The sequence below is a fragment of the Echinops telfairi genome, unplaced genomic scaffold, assembly GCF_000313985.2.
Source record: "Echinops telfairi isolate 266 unplaced genomic scaffold, ASM31398v2 ScPeMD7_21;HRSCAF=78, whole genome shotgun sequence".
NCBI lineage: Eukaryota > Metazoa > Chordata > Mammalia > Afrosoricida > Tenrecidae > Echinops > Echinops telfairi.
In genome coordinates, this window is record NW_022103918.1 from 10,377,607 (window position 1) to 10,399,525 (window position 21,919).

The 21,919-nt window shown below is 36.8% G+C and overlaps 1 protein-coding gene across 1 annotated transcript in view; it reads right to left on the reverse strand.

Moving 5' to 3' along the window:
• Window positions 1–21,919, reverse strand: part of LOC123521501 (transcription factor SOX-5-like) — a 212,216-nt gene that overhangs the window by 990 nt on the left and 189,307 nt on the right. Inside the window, exons 4-5 of the mRNA XM_045288406.1 lie at window positions 359–445; window positions 32–65 (exon numbers count right to left, since the gene is read on the reverse strand). Coding sequence (XP_045144341.1) covers window positions 32–65; window positions 359–445 — 121 coding nt within the window. The remainder of the gene's footprint in view (window positions 1–31; window positions 66–358; window positions 446–21,919) is intronic.

Genomic DNA, 21,919 nt, shown 5'->3' on the forward strand with positions numbered 1-21,919 from the left:
TCACTCTGTAGAGTGCATGAAAGCACCTTACAGTGTGCAGTTTTTAACCTTGCTGAAGGCACATTCTTTCGTATAGAATAAACCATTTAAATAGCAAAAGACAGGATGCAGGCTAAAGAATATTAAAGGTACAGTGGGGCCATTCTGTTAAGCCTACATAAAATGTATCCTGAGTAGAGAGAGAGAGACAAGAACCCTGATCCTGCCTGCCGTTTTCAAGCTCCTAAGAGGAAGCACCAGAGTGAGAAAATGCCTGAGACCCAGAGGGGGGAGCACAGGAGGGCTTGACCACCGTGAAGGTTGCTAAACGCCAAATTCATTTAGTCACAGTTTGCCTCAAAACAGTCACACACATTACCTTTTATTTCGCCAAAGTTCCCTGATCCCATTGCAAGAAGCTTGTCTTTCCAGTCCTTAGAGAGTAGCTTTTCGATACTGGGGGTTTCTAAGTAAAGAAGAAGAGGGAAAAAAATAATGTAAGCAAGTCAACATGACTATGTTTACAATAGAGCTCATTAAAAGCCTATCTGCTAAAAATAAGGCCATCCCGATCTGGGCCCCAGTCCATAATGACTTCATCAACAAACTGATAAGAGGGGAGGAAAAAAGAATGTGTTTTGTCACCTGCTGTTTCAAAATCATTAGCTTTTTCCTCTTGCGGAACAAAGCCATACTACTTCTTTATGACAATGGGTACATATAAACCGGCAGTTCATTGATTTTCAATTTGGTGAACAAATTCCTGTTATAATGGATGCTTGTCAATTTCAGGGTGTTAGTCTGCAGTCAAAAAATAATTATGTTGATAAAATGCACAGAAGAAAAAAAAAGGCAAAGAATTAGCTCTTAAATCTGCTACATGTAATTATATCCCTCTGTGTGTTTACAATTACATCCACTTTATAATATGTGTTTAACATTGTGTGGTAGGAAGCACACAAACACACTGTGGAAAGATTTGCCAGTACCACGAACAGTTAAAAAAAAAAGTTGATATAAAGGAAGCTTTAAAAGATTGTGAGATGTAGGTAATGCCTACAATAGAAAGCTATTATTTGTTTATTTCAGATTTACATCACACTCCTTAAAAATGCCCTATATTGGCAAGGGCACACACATTTTTAAAGAGCAAGGTTGTGGTTTAGACTGATATTTATATCTATAAATCACATGCTTTTTGACCTCTGTCTCTGTGTTGAATTTTAATGTATAAGTAAATATAAATGCTAATAAAACTCCCAAACATTCACCACAGTTCCAAACAATGTAATTGCATATTCTTGTCAGCACTTAGATGGGTCCACAATTACAATGGCTTTCAATCCCACGATTAGTACTGCATTCAGATAGAAAATGGAGTGTACGAAAAGATAAGTGTCCCAGTATGTGCCATCCAAATAACAATGCCCATACTTATTATCTAGATCTAAGACATGCACTGCCATTCTCCACATTGGTGTTTATGTGTATTTGTGTTTGTTCAGGCATTTGTTTACCCCCTACTAGGAGCAAAAAGGGAGTACATGTTAATTTATCAAAGGGACCGTCTGGCCTAGACACCATAAGATTATTAGAAACTGGTTAATTTTCCCCACAGCAAAAGGCATTGTAAGGAGCCTTAGTCATTGTCTCTGGATAATGCCATCGATTTTTTTTTTTCAGGGTCCCATCCAACAGCTGGAAGGTCCCAGCATCACAAAGCCTGTGTGGAGTTTCCAACAAAGCTGAGGTACAACTTTCCTTGGAAAATTGCAAGAGAAGAGAGCTCTTCTCTCTCAGGTGTCAAACATTCGTGGGAACTAAAATAATTACAAGCCCTGAATGACTACTGACTTACAAGGGTCTATATATATAGGTGACAATATAGAGCCACATACCTCAACTACTGCTACGTGCAGATTTACCTATGAAACATGTGAAATGTTGTCTTCCTTTATAGAATGATACAATTCTATCTTCACGCTTCAGAGGTGAAAATCTACTAAAGAATTCTTTTATGTCTTTTAAATATTCATATTTTTCTATGACAATGTTTTGAAAATAAAGGCAATTCTTTGAGCGATAAGTCATTCAACCTTATTGTAATCAATATTCCTAGTGTAATTCTTATTTCAAATCAGTCTGTTCACCGAAGCTTTAAAAATAAGTTTGAAAACCTACTCTGAGAGTCCCCAATGTCTCAACATTCCCAGAAAATGTTTGAAACCTTATCAGAATAGGTCAAATAAACACTACTGTTTCTTTTTTTCCAACACGCCACAAAATTCTTGAGTAGCATGCAAACAGGGCACAGCCAATACGGTATTTGCAATAGAGTACTGTCAGTCATTAAAAGCTAACAAACCTTTGCAAAGCAGGAATGCAGCAATAGAAATCCATTGTGCACTAACAATAGGCCCCTGAACCTCCCAGCACAGAAAGCAGACCATTTTACTTTTAAGGCTATTGTCCGCAAAGTCCATGACAAAGCGTTTCCCCTGCAGCTAGACAAAATATTCACTGTAGTGTGCTCATAAAGAAACAGAAGTCCTCTGTGTAAGTTTCAGAGTTAAAGAAACAGCCGCCAGATTTCTGAAACCTGTAGCACACTCTTGGCCTCTTTATTACTAGCATAAAGACCTAAGGCTCAAATACAAAGTCACGTCTTTCAAGTACCTGACTTTCAACATACACTACCCCCTTAAACGCACCCCTCCAAAAAAGAGAATCACTTCTTTAAGACCAAGTTATTTGGAAAACGTATAATCAGAAGCATGTCTAACTCAGGATTGTGATGTCTACGGGCAAATAAAGACACTAATACTCACAAGTTAGATAACGCATACACTTTGCATTTAGACTCACTAAGCATTCATTGAGCAGCCTAAGTGACAGAAGTAATGCTGAATGCTTTTAAAGGGGTTCTTTTATTTAACCAGAGCAACCACTGGAAAACTTGGGTAAGGTTATTTGTTATATTTTCATTTACAGTCTTAAAAAGAAACACTAAATACCAGAAGCACAAAGAAAGACAGGGCTGAGGGGATGTTTCCCAAACTACAACAGGCAGAGTGGACGTGTGAACCAAGTGTTTTTTCCCCTACAAATTCCTAATGTTCCTGTGGACAGTGAAATAAAAGGACAGGGTACTATTTTGAGGGCTAAATGCTGAGTAGTATATCTGGTCACTATGCATGGTATCGCAAACTCTTACAATACTCTCTGGAATATTGGAATAATATCCTTACTGAAGTCCTTGGGTGGTGCAAATGGTTAACTAGCTCTGCAACTAAGAGATCAGTTGGAGGTTTCAATCCTTATGGAGCTGTCACAAAAGAAAGGCCCCGTGATTTACTTTGCAAAAAGCAGCCATTGAAGCTCTGTGGGGCCCAGTTGGGCTCTGAACCCAATGGAGTTGTTGTGAGCCAGAACTGACTAGATGGCAAAAGTTTTTGTTTGTTTGGGGTTTTTTGTTTGTTTGTTTGTTTTAATGTAGGCTTAGACAGCTTAAGAAACTGAGGTGTAGGGGAAAATACTGATTTTTTTTTCCTTAATAGAGTTAAGTTCAGCATCTTCAGTGGTATAGTGGGCTATGCCCTGGGCTGCTAACCACAAGGTCAGAAGTTTGAAGCCACCAGTGGACCCACATGAGAAATGAGTCTCTCTACTCCCACACAGAGTCCCACTCTCGGACACCGAAAGGATCAATTCCACCCTGTTCTACATGGTTGTTATGAGTCAGAATCCACTTGAAACAGTGACTTGTGTTTTGGTTTTTGAGAGCTAAGTTCACCTCTTGGGTCCTAAAGACTTTTCCCTTTATTTCATTTGCAAATAAATCCTGTATAGTAAGAAAAACCACAGCTATTAATTCCACTGTTGGAGTAAAAAGTTGAAAGTTGACTCCTACTTCTGAGAGCACCTCTAGTTTAAAGACTTTTAAAGGTTCCACTGAGATTTGCTTCTTCTGAAGTGCAGCTAGTCTAAGGATTGGCATATCAGTCTAACCACCAAAAGGGCACCGAAGAGCCATAGATTAAGTAAGTGTGAGGGATAATAGTAAAGTTGTTGGATGCGGTTAGTGGTGTTAGGAGTTGGTTCCAGCTCAAAGTGGCCCAACTGTTACATTTGAGCCTATGGTTGACGCCGCTGTTTCAATGGTAATAATAATCATTGTTACTACTTGCATAGATTTCAATTCATAGAATGCTCTTAGATGCAACAATTTTGTCTACAGTGTATAGTACTACAGTGTATAGTACTATCACACTCATTTTTCTGATAAGGAAACTAGAGTTCTAAAGGTGACTGGCCTAATATCACCAAGCCAGAAAGTTGAACAGATTGAATTAAAGACCAGGCTTTCTTAGTTCAAGGACATGGTCGACTCAGGGCAAAGGCAAAAGTCTATAGCTGGTAAAAGAGACAAAAACAAATGGTAAGAAGTAAAATATAAGATCAATTAGAGTGAACTGAAAGATAGCCTTCATTAACCACTGCATTAAGACAAAATTTACTGGATTAACTTTGTCTCTTTCTTCCATAAGGAACATTCTGGTATATTTGCTTGCTTTTTCCCTTCTCACCCTTGCCTCTTTTGCTCACATATGCTTCTTCACATCAATGCCTGTGGCAATCTCCACCAGTGAATAGACCCCCCAACTGTGCGAGCCATTGTTACAGCAGCATCCTGCCTCTTTAGGGCCTGTTCATTCCCTATAACTCTCACTCCTTTTTCCCTTCAGTGCCAAACCCTCTTAAGGCTTACTCCCTCATCTGGAACAATGAGACCTAGAGACTCATGCCAACATATTGTAATTCTCCAACAAGCTGCCAGTGCCAAGAATTAAACCACATTCGCTCCAGTGCAGTAGCTTTACACACAAGCTCAGGTTTTTGCTTTGTGTTTATGTAGTCTCACCCCCCCTCCCCCACACTGCCCCCGTTAATCTCCCTTGAACTGCTGTGGCAGAGCTCAAAAACAACGGAACAAGCAACAAATACATTTGTATGATATTTGACTTTTTAAACAAAGTTCCAGGAGTTAGATCATCCCAAATCTACTACTGTTTATACTTTAATTTTGTTGCTTAAACTAAGCTCTGTTATCCCTGACATGTGATAGGTTACACATTTAGGAATGTGAGTAACCTGTGGGAAGAAACAAATAGTATGACTAAATTTCTAAATACACCAATACCTCCTTTTAAGTCAAAAAGTAAAAGCATAAGTATACTGTTCATATCATACATAACATGAGAATTTTAGAGCTGAAAAGAATCACTCTATGATGATTATCTCTCATTATATGCTTATCATTTAGATAAGCATTTCATAATTTACTAAAACATGTAAGAAACATAAGTGGTTTGGTTATGTAAAACTAAAGAGAAAAGAATTATTCTATTTTCATGTAAATTAAAACAATGGGTTGTTTCTTTTTTTTTTACACCCTGCCTGGCCTCCCTATCCCCCAGCCCCAGGGTTGTGTTTCTTTTTATAAGACTTGAATCTGTTCCTGTGCTAACCCTTAAGTTAATGATGGCGTCTGTAGTACTCTATAACATCGGCTCAAGGTCACCATGATCAGGGAGCACTGTTTTGCTCAATACCATTTTGGTGAAACTGGTCTACACCACTCTTGCTTCAACATTTTGAAAAGCTATTAAGTTAGACAGGCTAATAATTTGCCTGAAATCACACAATTAATCAATCAATGGTAAGTCCAACTAACTCCTATATGAGTGCCCTCTTCAATATATGAAGCACTTCAAAAATGTCGTGAAAATAATGAAATTGGGTGTTAATGGAGTTTTTTCATGAAGTTTTTGAAGCTCCCTCTGACTTCATAGCACTCTAAATTCTTTTATTAAAATCTCAGGCTTTTTAAAAATGTAACGGGTGCAGTTTAGTTCCCCTGACTGAGCTTGAATTAATAATTATATGACTTTTATTGTATATAACCAGTGGTTAGGATTAGGTATTGTTAACTCAACATCCTCCCTTTAGAATCTTTCATCTGGCAGAGCCACGGAACTGATGGCAAATTTGTACATGTGACCAAGTACTCTTTCCTCCAAAAAATACAATGCAATTCAATTGCTGCTTTTAAGCTATTCTATAACTGATAACCTGGTTATCTCGTTGTGTGGGGGAGATAAGAGGAACTCAAGAACCATGGGTCATGTTCATGAGCCCTGCATGTCTAAACAGTATTTGAGACAGATATTAAACAAGGCAATACAAGAAATATAAAAACTCTTGTATATCTGGAAAAAGTATTCGTGCACAGAAGGCCAGAAGGCCAGGTAACAGTCCCATTAGACAAGCACTATAGCTAATCTCTTACTGAAAAATGCCAAGTTCTTCTAAGAAATGTTCAAAAAACAACACACACACACAACATCTGAAATTGTGAAGCATTAGGATTTAAATAAGCCTTATTTTTATATGCAATTATCCTAAAGTGAATTAAGCTCTTGAAATACCTTACCCCTAGTACTGCCAAAAGACTTCAAATACTTGTTTCCAATTGAAAGCTAATAAGAGCATGTTAACTAAAGAAACTAAAAAAAAAAACAAACCCAGACAATTTAAACCTAATGATTCAAAATTTCAAATATTTAATTTGGAATCAGTTTGAGGAATGTGTAATTAGTGTGAGGTTTACTTACCATCACCACCATCCCACCACCCTATTTTGAGCAAGATGCAATTATGAGCGCACCTAATCAATTATACTCAATCATATACCACATTCTATAAGAATACTTTTTTCATCAGATAGTTACCTACTCTATAATTAATATAAGTACTACACATCAGTAGTCCTCAGTTTACTTCTCACTACATGATTCTGCATTTTCTATACAGATTTCTCCATTATCTGATTGGCTTAATTGATGAGTTGTGTAGTGGTCATTTCAGCAACTTCCTCACTCACAAAGTAAGTGCATTTTCTCAAATAGACTACATCTATTTTCTTTGTTCTTGTTTCAAAATATATAATAAAAAGAACCTAAGTAATTTAAGAGCACCACTTCAAAAATAATTGCAAAGAATTATTATTGAGGTACAAAATCTTTCTTGTATTTTGTTATTAAGTATACATAATCATTTAATGTCATATATTAAATTGACTCCATCACCTGCTAGTTATAAGACATTTGGCAAATTAACTTCAGTTTACTCATTTGTAGGTGGGGATAGTAATTCTGCTTGGGCCTGCTGTGAATATTAAATGAGATAGGTTACATAAAGCTCTTGAAATAGTACGAAACACAACAATATTTTTAAAGTCTTAGCTAACATTACAACTACAGGTCAGTATATAAAAACCCAAAAGGATGAATAAAAAAATCAATATATATTTATAATCAGTATATCGATCAATATATTGATATATAAATGTTTTATATATAAATAAAACTTATTTATGTATATATATTTATGCAATAAGTGCACTTTACTTAGATATAAAATTCATTTATATAAAAGCCTTGCCTGCACTGAAACTAATCAGAAATCAAAAGCCCCATCATTAGGTAATAAACTTTATAACATTTTATGATAACCCACACCTTGGTGTTGAACACCTGCTATTCCTTTTTTTTTTTTTTAGTTGATTCATGCCAACAAAGGTGATATGGCCCCATACTATGTCCCTCAGACAACCCTCAAACCCTGGAACTGAATTCACCCCTGGAGGTCACTTTGCAGCTAAACAATGGAATGACCTATAGAGTGAACAATGATACCTGTGAGGAACATAATCCTCAGAACAATCAACTGGGGGAGACCAGCAGGGCAGCATTTGCCTACAGACAAAGCTCAGGAGGCAGGAGGAGGCAGGAAGGACAGATGAATGAAATGGAAAATGCAGATTGAGTAGGAAGAGTGCTGTGACATCCAGGGGGTTGTAACTAATGTCAGGAAACGAAACACGTGTCCATTGTTGAGTGGAGAACGAGTTTGCTCTGCAAACTTTCACTCACACCCTAACAAACTAGAATTGGAAAGAAAAATTGGGGCAAAGGACAGTGGTAGGATGAGGAACAGGGAGGACGTAGCTTTTGTTTTGTTAATTAATAAATGTCCCCAAACAACACGTTATCATACTCAACTAATCTTCATCTGCTTTCCCACCCCAGCCCTCCACAGTGGCCTTTGTAACGTTTCAAAGATGCCATTAGGTCTTCAACAATGGCTGAAGCTTTTAAGCCACAGATGTTGACAAGGGGAAGGGAACAACAAATAGCTTCCTAGTGCTCTGTTCCTAGAGTCACTCAGCCAGCTGTAATCGTTATTATTTGTATTTATTAGTGCTGTAGCCCTGTCCTCAATCATAGCTAACTCACGCCCACCCTCATGACAGCAGGATGATTTTAACTTTTAATAAAGCGGAGCGTACAGCACTCCCGTGTAAAGCTCTTTGGGTACAGCGCACAGCTAATGAATATTGTCCATTTGGATCCGAATAATTTATGATGTCAGCAAAGGGTGGGTGGGGAAATGGGAACCAAATTCTAATCATTAGTTTCACTGTGAGGAGTCAGAGAGTAGGAGGAAGCAAATACATTACCAGGAAAATGGGGGAAAATAGATAAGTAAAAGCAACTTGAAGGAAGAACATGGAAAAGAAAGATGTTGAGTCACATGAATAAAAGCAACTTGCAAGTAATAAAATAGTTCCTACAAATAGTTTTGTAATTACTTTTACTGTTTCACACATCCTGTGACAAAATTTCTAAGAGAATGGTTGTACTGTTAGAGTTCGTGCATTTTGTTTCAAATAATGTCTTTCTTCATTGTGTATATGTGATACAGAAAATGAAAGAAAAACACAAGAGAAAGCATAAAAACGAATTTATGGCATAAGGGGTGCGAGATTAAGGCATACATAAAATCAAGTCTTCATTTCACAAGACACATTCATCTACAAACTGAGAAGAAACTTAAGATACTTTAATCATATCACAATTCAGTGAAGATGAGAATAAAGTCCTAAGTATATTATATATGCCTACAGAGATATTTAAAAAAATAATTATCTAAATGTGTATTTGTATTATAAGTAAAGTAACAATTACCTATTCAGAAGAGTATATTCATAAAACATGTCATAAGCTATTCGGACCACAATGAAAAAAAAATTTAATGGTACAACTGTTTGAAGGGGGGTTTAAATTGTTAAAGTGGTTGGTCTAGCTTGGTACAGAAAGCATGGAAATAGACAACAACTTAACATACAGTAAGAATTTGAATACTTAAAAAATATGACAGAATGTTTTACCACTGGAAGTGAGAATTAAAGCGCATAAAGCCTGATGCTAAACCACTACACATCCTGAATCTTCTCTATCACAACATATGTGAACACAACTCGCAATCTCAGTCTGCCAGATGCCTGGAAAGATATAGACAATAAAAACTGACATGATTCATATGATAAACCGGAGATTGTGATGTGCAGGTAGTTGGACAATGAAGCTGAAAAGCTAGTTATCATTCAAATTGCATTGTATGTGCTAATACATAACATCAAATATACAAATTAAGACAAATATCCCCTGATTTGCTTCAAATCATATATCAAATTTTGCACATAGTCTTCTCAACCAAAGTAGTCCATCTGTCTTAACAACTTGTTACATTTGGTCTTTCAATAACCTTTCATGGTTTTGGATTATACCATTTTTTGGAGTACTTTTAGATGATGAAATACAATGGTTTATCTGTGAAACAGCATTTTAATTTCCCAAGCTTATACACAATCTCAGCAACAATGAAGGCTGTAGTTGTTTGTTAGCCAAACAGGCTGTGACCCCAAAATATGCAAAATAAACAGGATGTAAACATGCAAGGCTTCTCCCTAAAAGGTATTTTTAACCAAGGAGAAACAAATGAAAGATAATTTTCAAAAAGGAAACCAACTATAATATAAAAATGAAATACATCTGGATAAAGAGAAAAATTGCAGGGTTTTTTTTTTTTAACTTTTTCTTTATCAGCAGAGATTTACTATGCTTGGTGTTAAAAGCAGCTAAAACTGGGTATGTACAGTCTATTTGTGTATGTATTTCATTTCTGAGCTTAAAAGGTATAAAACTGTCATCTTTGTCTTTAATGGCATAATGTACAATTAGAACCAGCAAACTGCTTAAAAACAGTGTAAGTCATATAAAGACAGCCATTTTCTTAATTTCACTCAATTTAAACAAACACACCAGAAAGTGTCATTCATTTATCTGACAATCATTTGTTAAGCCTGTGCTAAGGCACTGTGAAACAAGCGCTGGTGGTTAAGTAGTTGGCTGCTAACCAAAAGGTCATCGGTTCAAACCCTGGACTCACTCTATGGGGGAAAGATGTAGCTGTGTGCACCTGTAAAAAAATTATAGTCTTGGAATTCCTATGAGGTAGTTCTCCTCTGTCTTATAGAATCTTTCCTATGAGGTAGTTCTCCTCTGTCTTATAGAATCTTTGTAAGTCAAAATTCACTTGAAGGCAACAGGCTTGTTTTCTCAGCTATGGTTCTGGGATGCGCCCTAAGACAAAAACAGCCTCTGTGCATAAACAAGCTCCTCAACTTGTGGCAAGACACACAGGCCAACAATGACCAGACTTTAACACCTCGAACTATAGCATTACAGTGTCACTAAACGATTGTTTCATTTTTGAAATAAAACTGGAGATGCTAATCTTCTCTTAAATTATTAAGCTAAATGGCTAATGAATAAATATGTGGATGAACTTCATCCAAAACTTAGTATTATAGTGTTGTTATAATGTAAGAATTATAAAGTAGTTCTTGGATTATCAATTGAATCTGGTATAAAAAAAATCCCAGTAGGGAGTAATTTCCAAAAATGTTGCCAAATTCTCATCCTGCCCATAATTAGAAAAATACTACTAATTAAATCTCAAAAATAATGTAAATATAAGTAAAACCTATGCACAAGGGGGCTTCAGAAGACTGTCCAATATTCCCCTTTTCCATGAACTTTGCAAAGTCCCTTCTGACATGAACATGATTAGCAGTGTGTTAGTTCAACACACACTAGGTAGTAGGTGGCTCTTCCAGGAATGTGGCATATCATTAAAAATGAGTCACAAATGATTATTTATCATCTAAAACTCATTGTCCTAAGGAATGGCAATATGCAAGCGATACAAATTGTGTACTTGTTTAATACAAAGAACACTTACTGATTACAGAGTACAATCTTCAGTATCGAGTACACCTCCACTGGATAAATAAGCAACACTACCAATACTCATGGGTGCCTCAGTCAAGAAACCGAAGACTACATTGCATTGGACAATTGATGTGAAATACCTCTCTGAAGACTTTAAAAGGAAGGAAGTCGTTTTGAAGACTGAGGTTCATTTGGTTCAAGCCATGCCTGATATGTACGTGAAATCTGAGAAATGAATAAAGGCCAAAGAAGAAATGATGCATTTGACTTTTGTGTTGGAGAAGAGTGTTGAGTAAACCATGGACTGCAAGAAGAACGAACCAATCTGCGTTGGAAGAAGTACTGACAGAGCGCACCTCAGATCTGAGGATGGTGGGACGTCACCTCATGTTCTTTGGACATGTGATCAGGATGACCCAGACCCTGGAGAAGGGCATCAAGAAAGGGAAGGACCCTCAGTGAAGGGACTGACATGGTGGCTGCAACCAGGAGCTCCACAAAACCACAAACATGCGGCCATGTTTCTTCTGTTGTGCGTAAAGGACTCCCCAGCAATCAGAACCCCTGGACCGCAACAAAGAAGAAAAACAGGACCCCCTAAAGAGTTGAAGGAATATACACTTTTCCAAGACTCAAGGGAACATCTGATGAGTAAATACTGTTTCAGATGATTAAAAAACATGGATAAAGCGCTCTATTAAATCTTTGAAAATCTGAAGTGGAAACAGTTCAATTTAAAAGACACAAAGAAGTATCATCTATTAAACTCTCCTTAGAAAGGAGAGAGAATTTTACTACACCACAATAGGATTTCAGTAAGAATGAAATATTATCAACTTAAATATCAAGATGTATTACAACCTTTTTCTATATTACAACTTCACGAAATTTTGTATTCCTAAGGGAAAATAGTCACCTTAAAACATAATAATGAGCCCTCAGAAACTAATATATATTTTATCTATTTAAAAGGAAAAGGAAAAAAATTACAGAGAGGTTGAAACTAAAAATGTTTTTTTTTAATTCCTCAGTGAAGGAAAATGAATCATGTAATCACATATTAGGAAACTGTATCTGTAGATAGATATAGAGATACACACAATTTTCTACATATATAAGATATATATATTGATATAAATGGGGTGAGAAAAAAGAGAATTCTGATAATCAGCTAAATGATTGGGACACTTTTTACTGAATGGTTGAAAATTGTGGTACAGGGTTGGTTTCGGGAACCTTGGTAGACTAATGTGAGAATGGATTTGATTTTCAAGGATGAATAGAGCAACATCCTCATTCTTAAAATTCCCTGGGTAAATCCTTTAAGGGCAGGACCATGAATCACATCATCTTGGAAAGTACCTAATGGTGGTGGTGGTGGTCGTGGTATTAGTCGCCCTGGAATGGATTCCTCCTCATGGCCACTGCATTTGTGCAGAGTAGGACTCCTCCATGTGGTTTTTAAGGTGGCCTTTCAGATGCAGACGTATAGGTCTGTTTAAACCACCAACCCTGTGGTTAGTAGTTGAATGCTTAACCATTTATACCACCCAGCGAAGCCAAGTAATATGGTAGGAAATAAAATACACAACGAATGCCATGAATGTAAAAAGCATGGATGTGCATAGCACATCAACATTTTGACTGCATATTCACATCCTGCCTCAAATATAATAAATGAGAGGAAATAAACATTTGAAAGGGAAATTAAATATTACCATTTGGGGTTGGGTGAGGAGGAAAGGGAGAGAGCATTCTTGAAACGGTCTTTTCCCCCTCCGGTGCTCAGCTTTGAAAAAATAAGCATGAAGCCATTTCTTTCATAGGTAGTATATGGAAGATAGGCAATTGGTTACCACCTAGACCTCTCGATAAAAAAATATATATAAACAATAAACCCAAAACACAGCCATCAAATTGCTTCTACCACTTAGCAACCCTAGGGGACAGGGTAGAATTGCCCATGTGGGTATCAGGGTTAGAAAGCCATTTATTTCCCATGGAGTGGTTGTGGGTTTCAAACTGTCGGCCTAGGGATTAGCAGTCCAACACATCACCTCTACGCCACCAGTGCTCCTATATATTTTAGTAATGTATTTTTATGAACTGTTAACCTACATTACCTCTCTTTAGAAATGCATGAGAAAAAGGGTGAGTAGAGGGGACAGCTGAATGGGATGTTACCATTATGTGTATCTGATGATTTCCTAAAGATTCACATTGTGAAGAACAGCATTCTAAAAGAGGTTAGGGGTGGGGTGAGGGCTTGTTTGAAATGTCCTTGGAATTTCAGTGAAATAAAATGAAATATCAGCAACTAAAAAAAAACCAAACAAACAAAAAACACCAAGCAAGAGATCAGTATTACATCCCAGAAGGATGGATGAACCAGTAAAATGAAAGACCACCCAATTTTTCTGACCTAGGGGTCAGAGAGCAAGCTTTCACAAACTTGGAATGGTTTTTTAAAAAAGCACAAAGGTCTGTGTTCCACATGTCAGAAATTCAAAGGTGTTCACACCTCTGGGAATTTTCTCTGAGGGAAATGAAAACTCCCAGAAACCTGCTATATCAACAACTCACAGTACATTTAAGCAGCACAGAATGTCTGCTATGAGATAGTAGGCTGTCCACAAAAACTGAACACTAGAAGGAATGAATACCAAAGATGATTCCAGGAAGACTACTGTGCTCACCTACTTGGAAAAATTATCTAGAACACAGCAAATTGATGCAAACGTTACATTTGAGTCAGTCTTACAAATGAGTGTTCCAATAATAGAGTTCTTCAATTATAAGTATAAGCATTTCAAATATATAAAGGCAATTTGTTATAGGTGCTCAAATTTTGTTAAACTAGTTTGCAGAAGGTTCATGATTCAATGTAAGATGTACAGTAAGATAAGCATGTAAGTAATTTCACTAAATTTGCAATCCTCAAAATCCATCTTTGTAAAAGGAGAAGTATTCAGTTAACATATACTGTGTTTGGGAAATTAAATAAACAAATAACCCAAGTGGCCCATTTCTAAGACAGGAAAAACATTATTGTTTCATGGTAGTTGTTCAGGAACAAGAGAAAAATAAATTCCTGTTTTTTTAAAATGAAGGGATTAGCATCTTTAGTAAAAAAAAAATTCTGAATGTATAAATTACATTAAAGTTGATATACAATTGAACAGATTTTCCTGTTAGGTGGTAGATATCAATTTATTATTTTAGCTCATAACTGTAGATGTAAAAAACCCAGTAATTTATTTATCTCCCTTTTCTTCTCTGGCTATTATTCATCAGATAGCTCAGCACCCTCAGAAACTATCCAGCAGCAAAGCCAAGGTGCAAAGCGTGCGAAGAGTTCTTTCTACCAGTCTGAGCTGTATAAAGATGATAAGCCAACATCTTGTTTAAAAACTGACTGGATTTGGATTTAATTGAAACACTTATTTTCATATATTTTTCAGCCCTTTCATTGTTGTGGCACATAAGTGCCTGAAAAAATAATGGTCTGTGGGACTTCACAGCGTGGCGGGAACACAACATGTGGGGAAAAGAAGCGCATTCCACACGTTCTGAATCACATTCAGCCAGTTCTCTATGGGGCTACCACCAAATCCTGTAAGCCCACCAGTCTCTGCTGTCCATTAAATTAATGAGGCATCTCAAGCATTCACTCTTCACCGGCAACTCTAGGCTCTCCAGTGGGACACCTACAATTTACTAAATTACAAACAGTGACCCGAGGAAGACATCTGTTTGTTATATACAATATTGCATTATAAAAACTAGAAAAAAATATTTGGGAGATTAAGATGATAAGATAGACATTGGATTGTTATTTCCCTGGGGTTAATAGGGGCCGGCCCACAACTCTGTGATCTTCTCTTTGCCAACTCAAGTTCCTATTTTCCCATCAGGAAGCACAGGACTCCACAGGTCAACGTTATGAAATATAAACTTATGAACAACCCAATACTAAGAGGTCTCTAATTTGCCATGACACTCACTACCCCCACACAATACTTTTATTAAGCCTCAAATACATTATACTGGATTATAAAAAAATTAATATATTATACCACCTTCTTACTAATGCTCATAACACTTGGCTCCCAGGGATGTACTTCTAATGAGGTGACCGGGTGTATTTTCCATTAAAGGCCTCTGTTGGAGTTTCTATAGTGCTTTTTCTCATATATTTCAGGTGAAAGGCTCTCTCTATTTTTATGTTTGCCTCACAATAGTCAGTCCCTTTTCAATGATTAATTTCCTATTCAAAAACAACTTGCTTTGCCCCCGTTGTCCTGTCAGGGTTTCAAACAACCTCTTTCTCTTCCCTTGTCTATTGCAGCCAGGTGCCTCCTCCCTCCATCCAGACCCCCACTTTCTCGTCCTCATATTCTTTTTAATGACACATAGTCAAAACTATTTAAGAGACCCCCACCCACCCAACCTGTCCCCTGCAGGAGGCTACCCAATTAACACAAACAAAACCTTGAATTATCAAGGCTATCACTGAGCCAAGAAGTGCTCTAGCAATTTATATGACATGCCCTCTGCAGTCCCTTGATTGAATTGTAACCCCATTAAATCAGACACTGTGTGGCGTGTGTGATTTTACGCACGTGAGCTGTATGAGGCAGCATGAGAGAAAGGAACGGAGATGGAAAAGAGATCATAAAAACTCAGAATTTTTTGTCCCCATGCAGAATGTGTCTTCCTTTCTTTGGAAGCACGCTCTTTACTTTGTTCTAGAACTTGTAGACATTTTGTGAATGCCTCTGAACGGGTATTTCTAGGCGTGTTTAAACAACAGAAATCATGGACCCATAATTGATGGCAGCTGGGAACCGTCATCCTATCAGTAAGTAGCACCCAAATGGCAAAGACTACAAGCTTGTTACAGATTCCTTCATGAACTGGTCTCTGTAAGAAGACTGGGCATTCTTTCTACCACAAACTCAAATCAAAATCTAAACTGATTTATTTCTCCAATTTTACTAGACTAGAAATAGTAAGTGGTTAGCCTGTTGGCCTCTCTCCAGTATGTTTGGGCAGCAAAGGTGGGGTGCTTGTTTCAGGAAGCTAAATACATAACAGGCTTATAAACACACTATACCTTTCACTCATAGGGGAGGTATTCAGGGAGCATGGTCTTCTCAGAACAAGACTTTTCAGAAGAGAAAGGAGGAGGAGTGAATATCTTGTGCAAAACCCCATGTCTATGAAGCAAATTAAATGATAAACTTCTCCATACATATCATATTCTAATCCAAGACTACCGAGCTTCAATTCCTATCTAGAAGCAAGCCCTTATATCACTCTCTCAGTTTTCATTACTCAGATTTTCCCAAAAAAAGGGGGCAAAAGAAAAAAAGAAATAAAGGAAAACTAATAACGCCAAACTAACTTACTAAGAGAAAAGCTACAGTAAGTCCCTTTTCCTATTTTCTTATATTTGTGTAGCTGTTAGACATTTTGCAAAGGAGGGGAGTACCAGCCAGCCTTTCACAACAAAAGACCCACTGTCACTGAGCCAGTCCCAGACATGGTGGAAACCAGCCCACAGGAAAAGGCCTGGCTCCAATGTTAGGCCCCGGCTGAGTACAGTCACTATATTCACTCAAATTGGCAACAGGTCTCAGTGTTCCTGGCTTTGAGCTGTGAACAAGGGTCGGGATTGAATAACCAATTATACAACCGCTGACTGAGTTTATCCAAGGTTTGCAAACTGCTATAATAGCCCAGTATTCAACCAACTGTTTTATCCTTTTCCAGATATAGTGTCATATCTCCCCTTGTGTTCCATTTACATGTCACTTTATTCCATACATCCATTAAAGAGGTTAATACAGTGTCACACTCAATGCCTAAATGTTGCCTTCTGGGAGCTCTCTCCCGGGCACTTCATATAGACACCTTTCTCCGTCTTTCACTTTCGCTCTGCAAGTTAAACCAAGTTTCTGTCAAGACTACAGAACAGTGGTTGAAAGAACAGTAGCCAAGTGCCAAAGTTTCAAAAATACTCCTTAAACTAATAAGCTGTTTTACCCACCTTGGTAGAGTAAAAATGTGAAATTTTCTATGTTTGGCAGTTCAGACGAGCACCCTAAATTCGAGGTTCTCATGCAAAATGATCCAAATGTGTGCCTTCTCTTCTGCCAAAATGGATTCTGTCCCCCAAGTTCAAGAAGACCTGAAATCTCTCCTCTCCTGTTTGCATGCTTATACTTTATATTAGATTGTTGTGAGGGAATAATTTAAAAAAAGGACAAAGAATAAATGGAGTTTCAAGCACTTTCCTTAAATATTCATACATCTGAAATTCCCGAATGGGTAACACGCAATTCAATAAATAGTAAAAAGGGGAGGATGACCAACATTTTTAAAATGGCTGTGAAAAACATGGCAGGTTTTGTCTGTCTGTGTGTTTCAATTCCTTGATCATTGGTTGGGCTTTTATTTTTATTTCACGATGACAGGGATTTTACACATTATCTTCTTTCCTCCATTGCATCAACTTATCTTTAATATTAAAGATATAGATTCCTTCTCAAAATCTAAATGACATGCAGAGGAGTATTTTAAACACTCACTGGCGTTTATTAATAAATATAAGAATATTATAAATATAAGAATAACTAAGTTCATGCAAAATTATTTATCTCTTTAAATATTTTGAGATATATTGCTTATCTATAGCTAAAGAGACAAAAGTTACCACACAAGGGCGGATGAAAACATTTAACATACATTTATATAAAATTGGTAATAGTTAAGCAATAGCAATAGCGCTGGAGAATAATTGAGGGATTAAATGGTATTAGCTGTGCTTTACATACATTTATTATTTAATTTTGCAAAAATTTTGACTTAGATTTATTAACAGCAGATATCTTATGATTAGATTCTTTCGACATCTAATACAATTACTTAAACTCCTTGCCTCGGTGTCTTCACTTGTAATATTAGTATACATAACTTAATGTATCTACCCTTTTGGCTTCCTGGAGCCATTAATTAAGCTTCCTTAAGTAAAGTTTCTGACTATATTATGATTTTTAGGTGTTTGTGTCATTATAATCATCACCCTCCTCCTCATCATTAAAATCTTTATAAGAAAAAATAACCAGTGAGTAGAATCATTCTTAATAACACGTTTTGTAAGGAAAATGAGTCTTTACAAATATCTTTAAATGTATGGAAGATCTTAGTAATGAAAAGATGACAGTAACATCAGTTTTCACTCACTAAGCTTTGTTTAGCTATTTGCAAAGTCAATGTAGCAAAAAAGACTACTCTGAGAAAGAGGTATAACCTCATGTTTGCAACTCACAAGTTTCAAATACAGTCCCAAACACTCTGAATTAGATCAGGGAATTTAAAAATCATTATTTAACCAGAGCTAAAATTATTAACCATGACCATTTTGAAATACAACTTTTCTCAGTCATTGACGATCTCATTATATGGCATTTTGAGATTTGGAAAATAGAAGAAAAAAATCTACCGCCCAACTATTTCTACATTAATGACAAACATCTGGTGGTAATATATTCCAAGGTCCACACAGGAGTCGTGCTGACATTGATGGTTCAAGTTGTGTGTCACCAGGGTTGGGTTATCATCCTCAGTGTCTGGTAATTTATGTAATGACGTGCTTGTCCTCCATTTACGGTTTGCTGTAGTCATCTTCCATTTTCCCATAAAGACTTTGTCTTGGGAGCTAATCATGTTAATATGTGTGGAGCAAGCTTAAGTCTATATATGTAAGCATAAACATTTCTTATCTGTTAACTCTAATCTCATTTTGTTCATCAAATACAGTGGTGGTATGGATAGAAGAACGAGAATCTATTAAAAAACAAAAAAAAACCCCAAACTATATATTGTCATTAGAGGATTTTGCTAAAAGTTGGTTTTACATATTTGTCGTTATTAGAGATACAATGATGTCACCAACCTTGAAAACCCCAAACCAAAACTAATGGCCACTGAGTCCATTCCAACCCTTGAGACCCTGTAGGACAGAATAGGAGTGTCCCATGAGGATTCCAAGGTTGTAAATTCTTACAGGTGTAGATTACCCATCTTTTTATTCCCGTGGAAGGGTTGATAGGGACAAGCCATGACCTTCTGGTTAGCAGCCAAGCCCTCAGCCACTGGAAGACCAGTGCTTCTTTTCCAACCTGGGAAGCAGATTCAGATAACTGATTTCAATGGTATGTGTAATGAAGCTGGCATCTACAGGGACTTGAGTAAATCAAGGCTATTAGTTTATTAAAGGTCGAGTAGTAGAGGCGGGACAACATTGAAGTCATTCAGAGTTAGGTTTGAATTTGGGTGTTGTTCTTTACTGGAAGCGATCTTAGGCATTTAACCAGTCTCAGAGTACCCATTTCAAATGTGAAATTAGGATGGATACTTTTGTGTTTTATGAGCTTACTTCCAGTGGTTATTATATATTGGGCTGCTAACTGCCAAGTCAGCAGTTTGAAACCACAAGCCACTTCTTGAGATAAAGAGAAAAGAAAGTGGTTTCTACTCCTGTGAAAAGTTACAGTCTCAGAAACTCAAAGGGGCAGTTGTACTCTTCTCCTTCAGGCTTGCTATCAGTTGGAATCAACTTATCAGTTGGAATCAACTCGATCAAATAAACCTGGAGTTAGTTTCTTGTATTACATTGGGGGAAAGAGGTAAAATAACATGCATAAGTATAAAATAACATTTACTTTCTATCAGATTCTGCATCTATAATGGTCACAAAAAACCATAATTATAAGACCAAAGAGAGAACTTTGCAATCCTAAAGCACTTAAACAAATTCTCTAATATCATAAAGAGTGCTCATTCTGGAGGGATAGTCAGTATTGCTCCCTCCTCCCTACTTAACTTATAATAATAATCAAATCATTAATATTTATTGACTGTCTACTATGTACCAGGCAGAGTGCTGCAATTTATGTAATTACCTAATTTAATTCTCAAAACAACCTTAAGAGGTAAGTACTATTATTATCATGCATTTTACAGGGAAAATTAAAGCTTAAAAAGGTTATCATTAACCAAGAACACACACCTAATGAGTAAAAAAGTCAGAATTCAAATCCATGCCTGCTGAAATCCGAAGGCTACTCCCTTAATCAGTAATGACACTGACTCACCAAGCCTACTAACAAAATTTAGAAAAATAATAAAAAATATCAAAAGAAAATATTGAGTGCCTATAATAGAATAGCATTCTGCACTCTAGTTGTTGATTTCTGGGCTCTCAAGAGTATGGCTGATTACTTGGGTTTAGAATAACATCTCTGGGTCCCTGACAAGGTCTCTCAAAAAGGCTTTCAAAGTCCTATAAAAGTGGGCTTATGTTTATTTCTCCAGGGTTATATTGTACTATTCTTTCCAGCATGCATTAGACCCTCTGGCCATCTTTATACTTCTCAAAGGGTTCATTTTATCTGCACTTCTGTGTGTTTCCAATAGCTGTACACTCTGTTGAGGCTCTCTCTTCTCCCCAGCCTCACGTGGCTGGCTCCTCCTCTTAATCTAACAACACTCGTACTTCACCTTTTTCAGAGGGTAATTTTTCGAAGTAATAGAGCCTTGCTACCATGTCCAGAAATTTCCATCAAATTTTTCCTGTTCGTTTACAGCACTTGTCATTAGTGGAAATGATTTTATTTGTAATTTATTTTATGTTTCTACACTATTATGTAAACTTTAGGAGATCTGGGAGCTGTCTTGTTCAATATGGTGTATCAATTTCCTAAACTAGAGCCTGGCCTATAGCAGATATTCAACAAATATCCATTAAATGAATGAGTGAATGAATGAAGGAATAGGATAAATATTCTTCCAGACCCTAAGGTAACCTCTTTGCCTGAAGGCCGCTCAAGATTATTTAAAATTTCAAGGTCAGTACCAAGGTGTAAGAAGGTCATTCTTGGCACTACTCAGAAAAAGAACATGAAATTATTAGTTTGTATTATCAAAGCTACTTTATCTTCCATACTTGCTATAAATTAAAAAAAGTTATACTGTGTTTATGGAAGGCTGGCTTGCTATCTTCAAATTAAATCAATTTTGGAGAAAGTAATCAGAGTAGCTTAAGTCATAGTGAACTAAAAGTTATATAACTGTCTTGTTTTCAATACAAAGGTACTGAACTCCTGTTTTTCCAAAATTGGAGTGACCTCAGGTTTTTTCAGGGTGCATCAATTTTAGCAGATATGTAACTAAGCACCATAACATCTGACCATCTCCAAATGTCTGTATGCACATAGACACACCCCAATTCTTACTATATTGACATTTCACATATTTCCCCCAATAGATACATGAAACTAAAATTTATTTGGTTATCAATCCCCCCCCAAAAAAATCCCTCTCAGATCTTTACTCTAGAATCACATGACAACCATTTTTAACTTATTCTGAATTCAACTTCACTCAGTTTACAAATTAAGAAAAAGGTGAGCAAAAATCAGGTTTGAATTTGACTGATGATTCAGTGCATAGGTTGTACTGAGTTGACTCATAACACGTAAAATGAGACTGATGTTCCCTTAGTCCATCTTAGTTCCTGCATGCCTCTCAGTGCGAGCCTCTCTCTGTGCCAAGAGCAGGTTCAGTGGTTACAGACACCCAAGCTTCATACAATCTGAAACATATGCCAACAATTTCATTTGAGCATAAACTTAAGACACAACAACATACCTTGAAGGACTGGTCAAGTGACAATA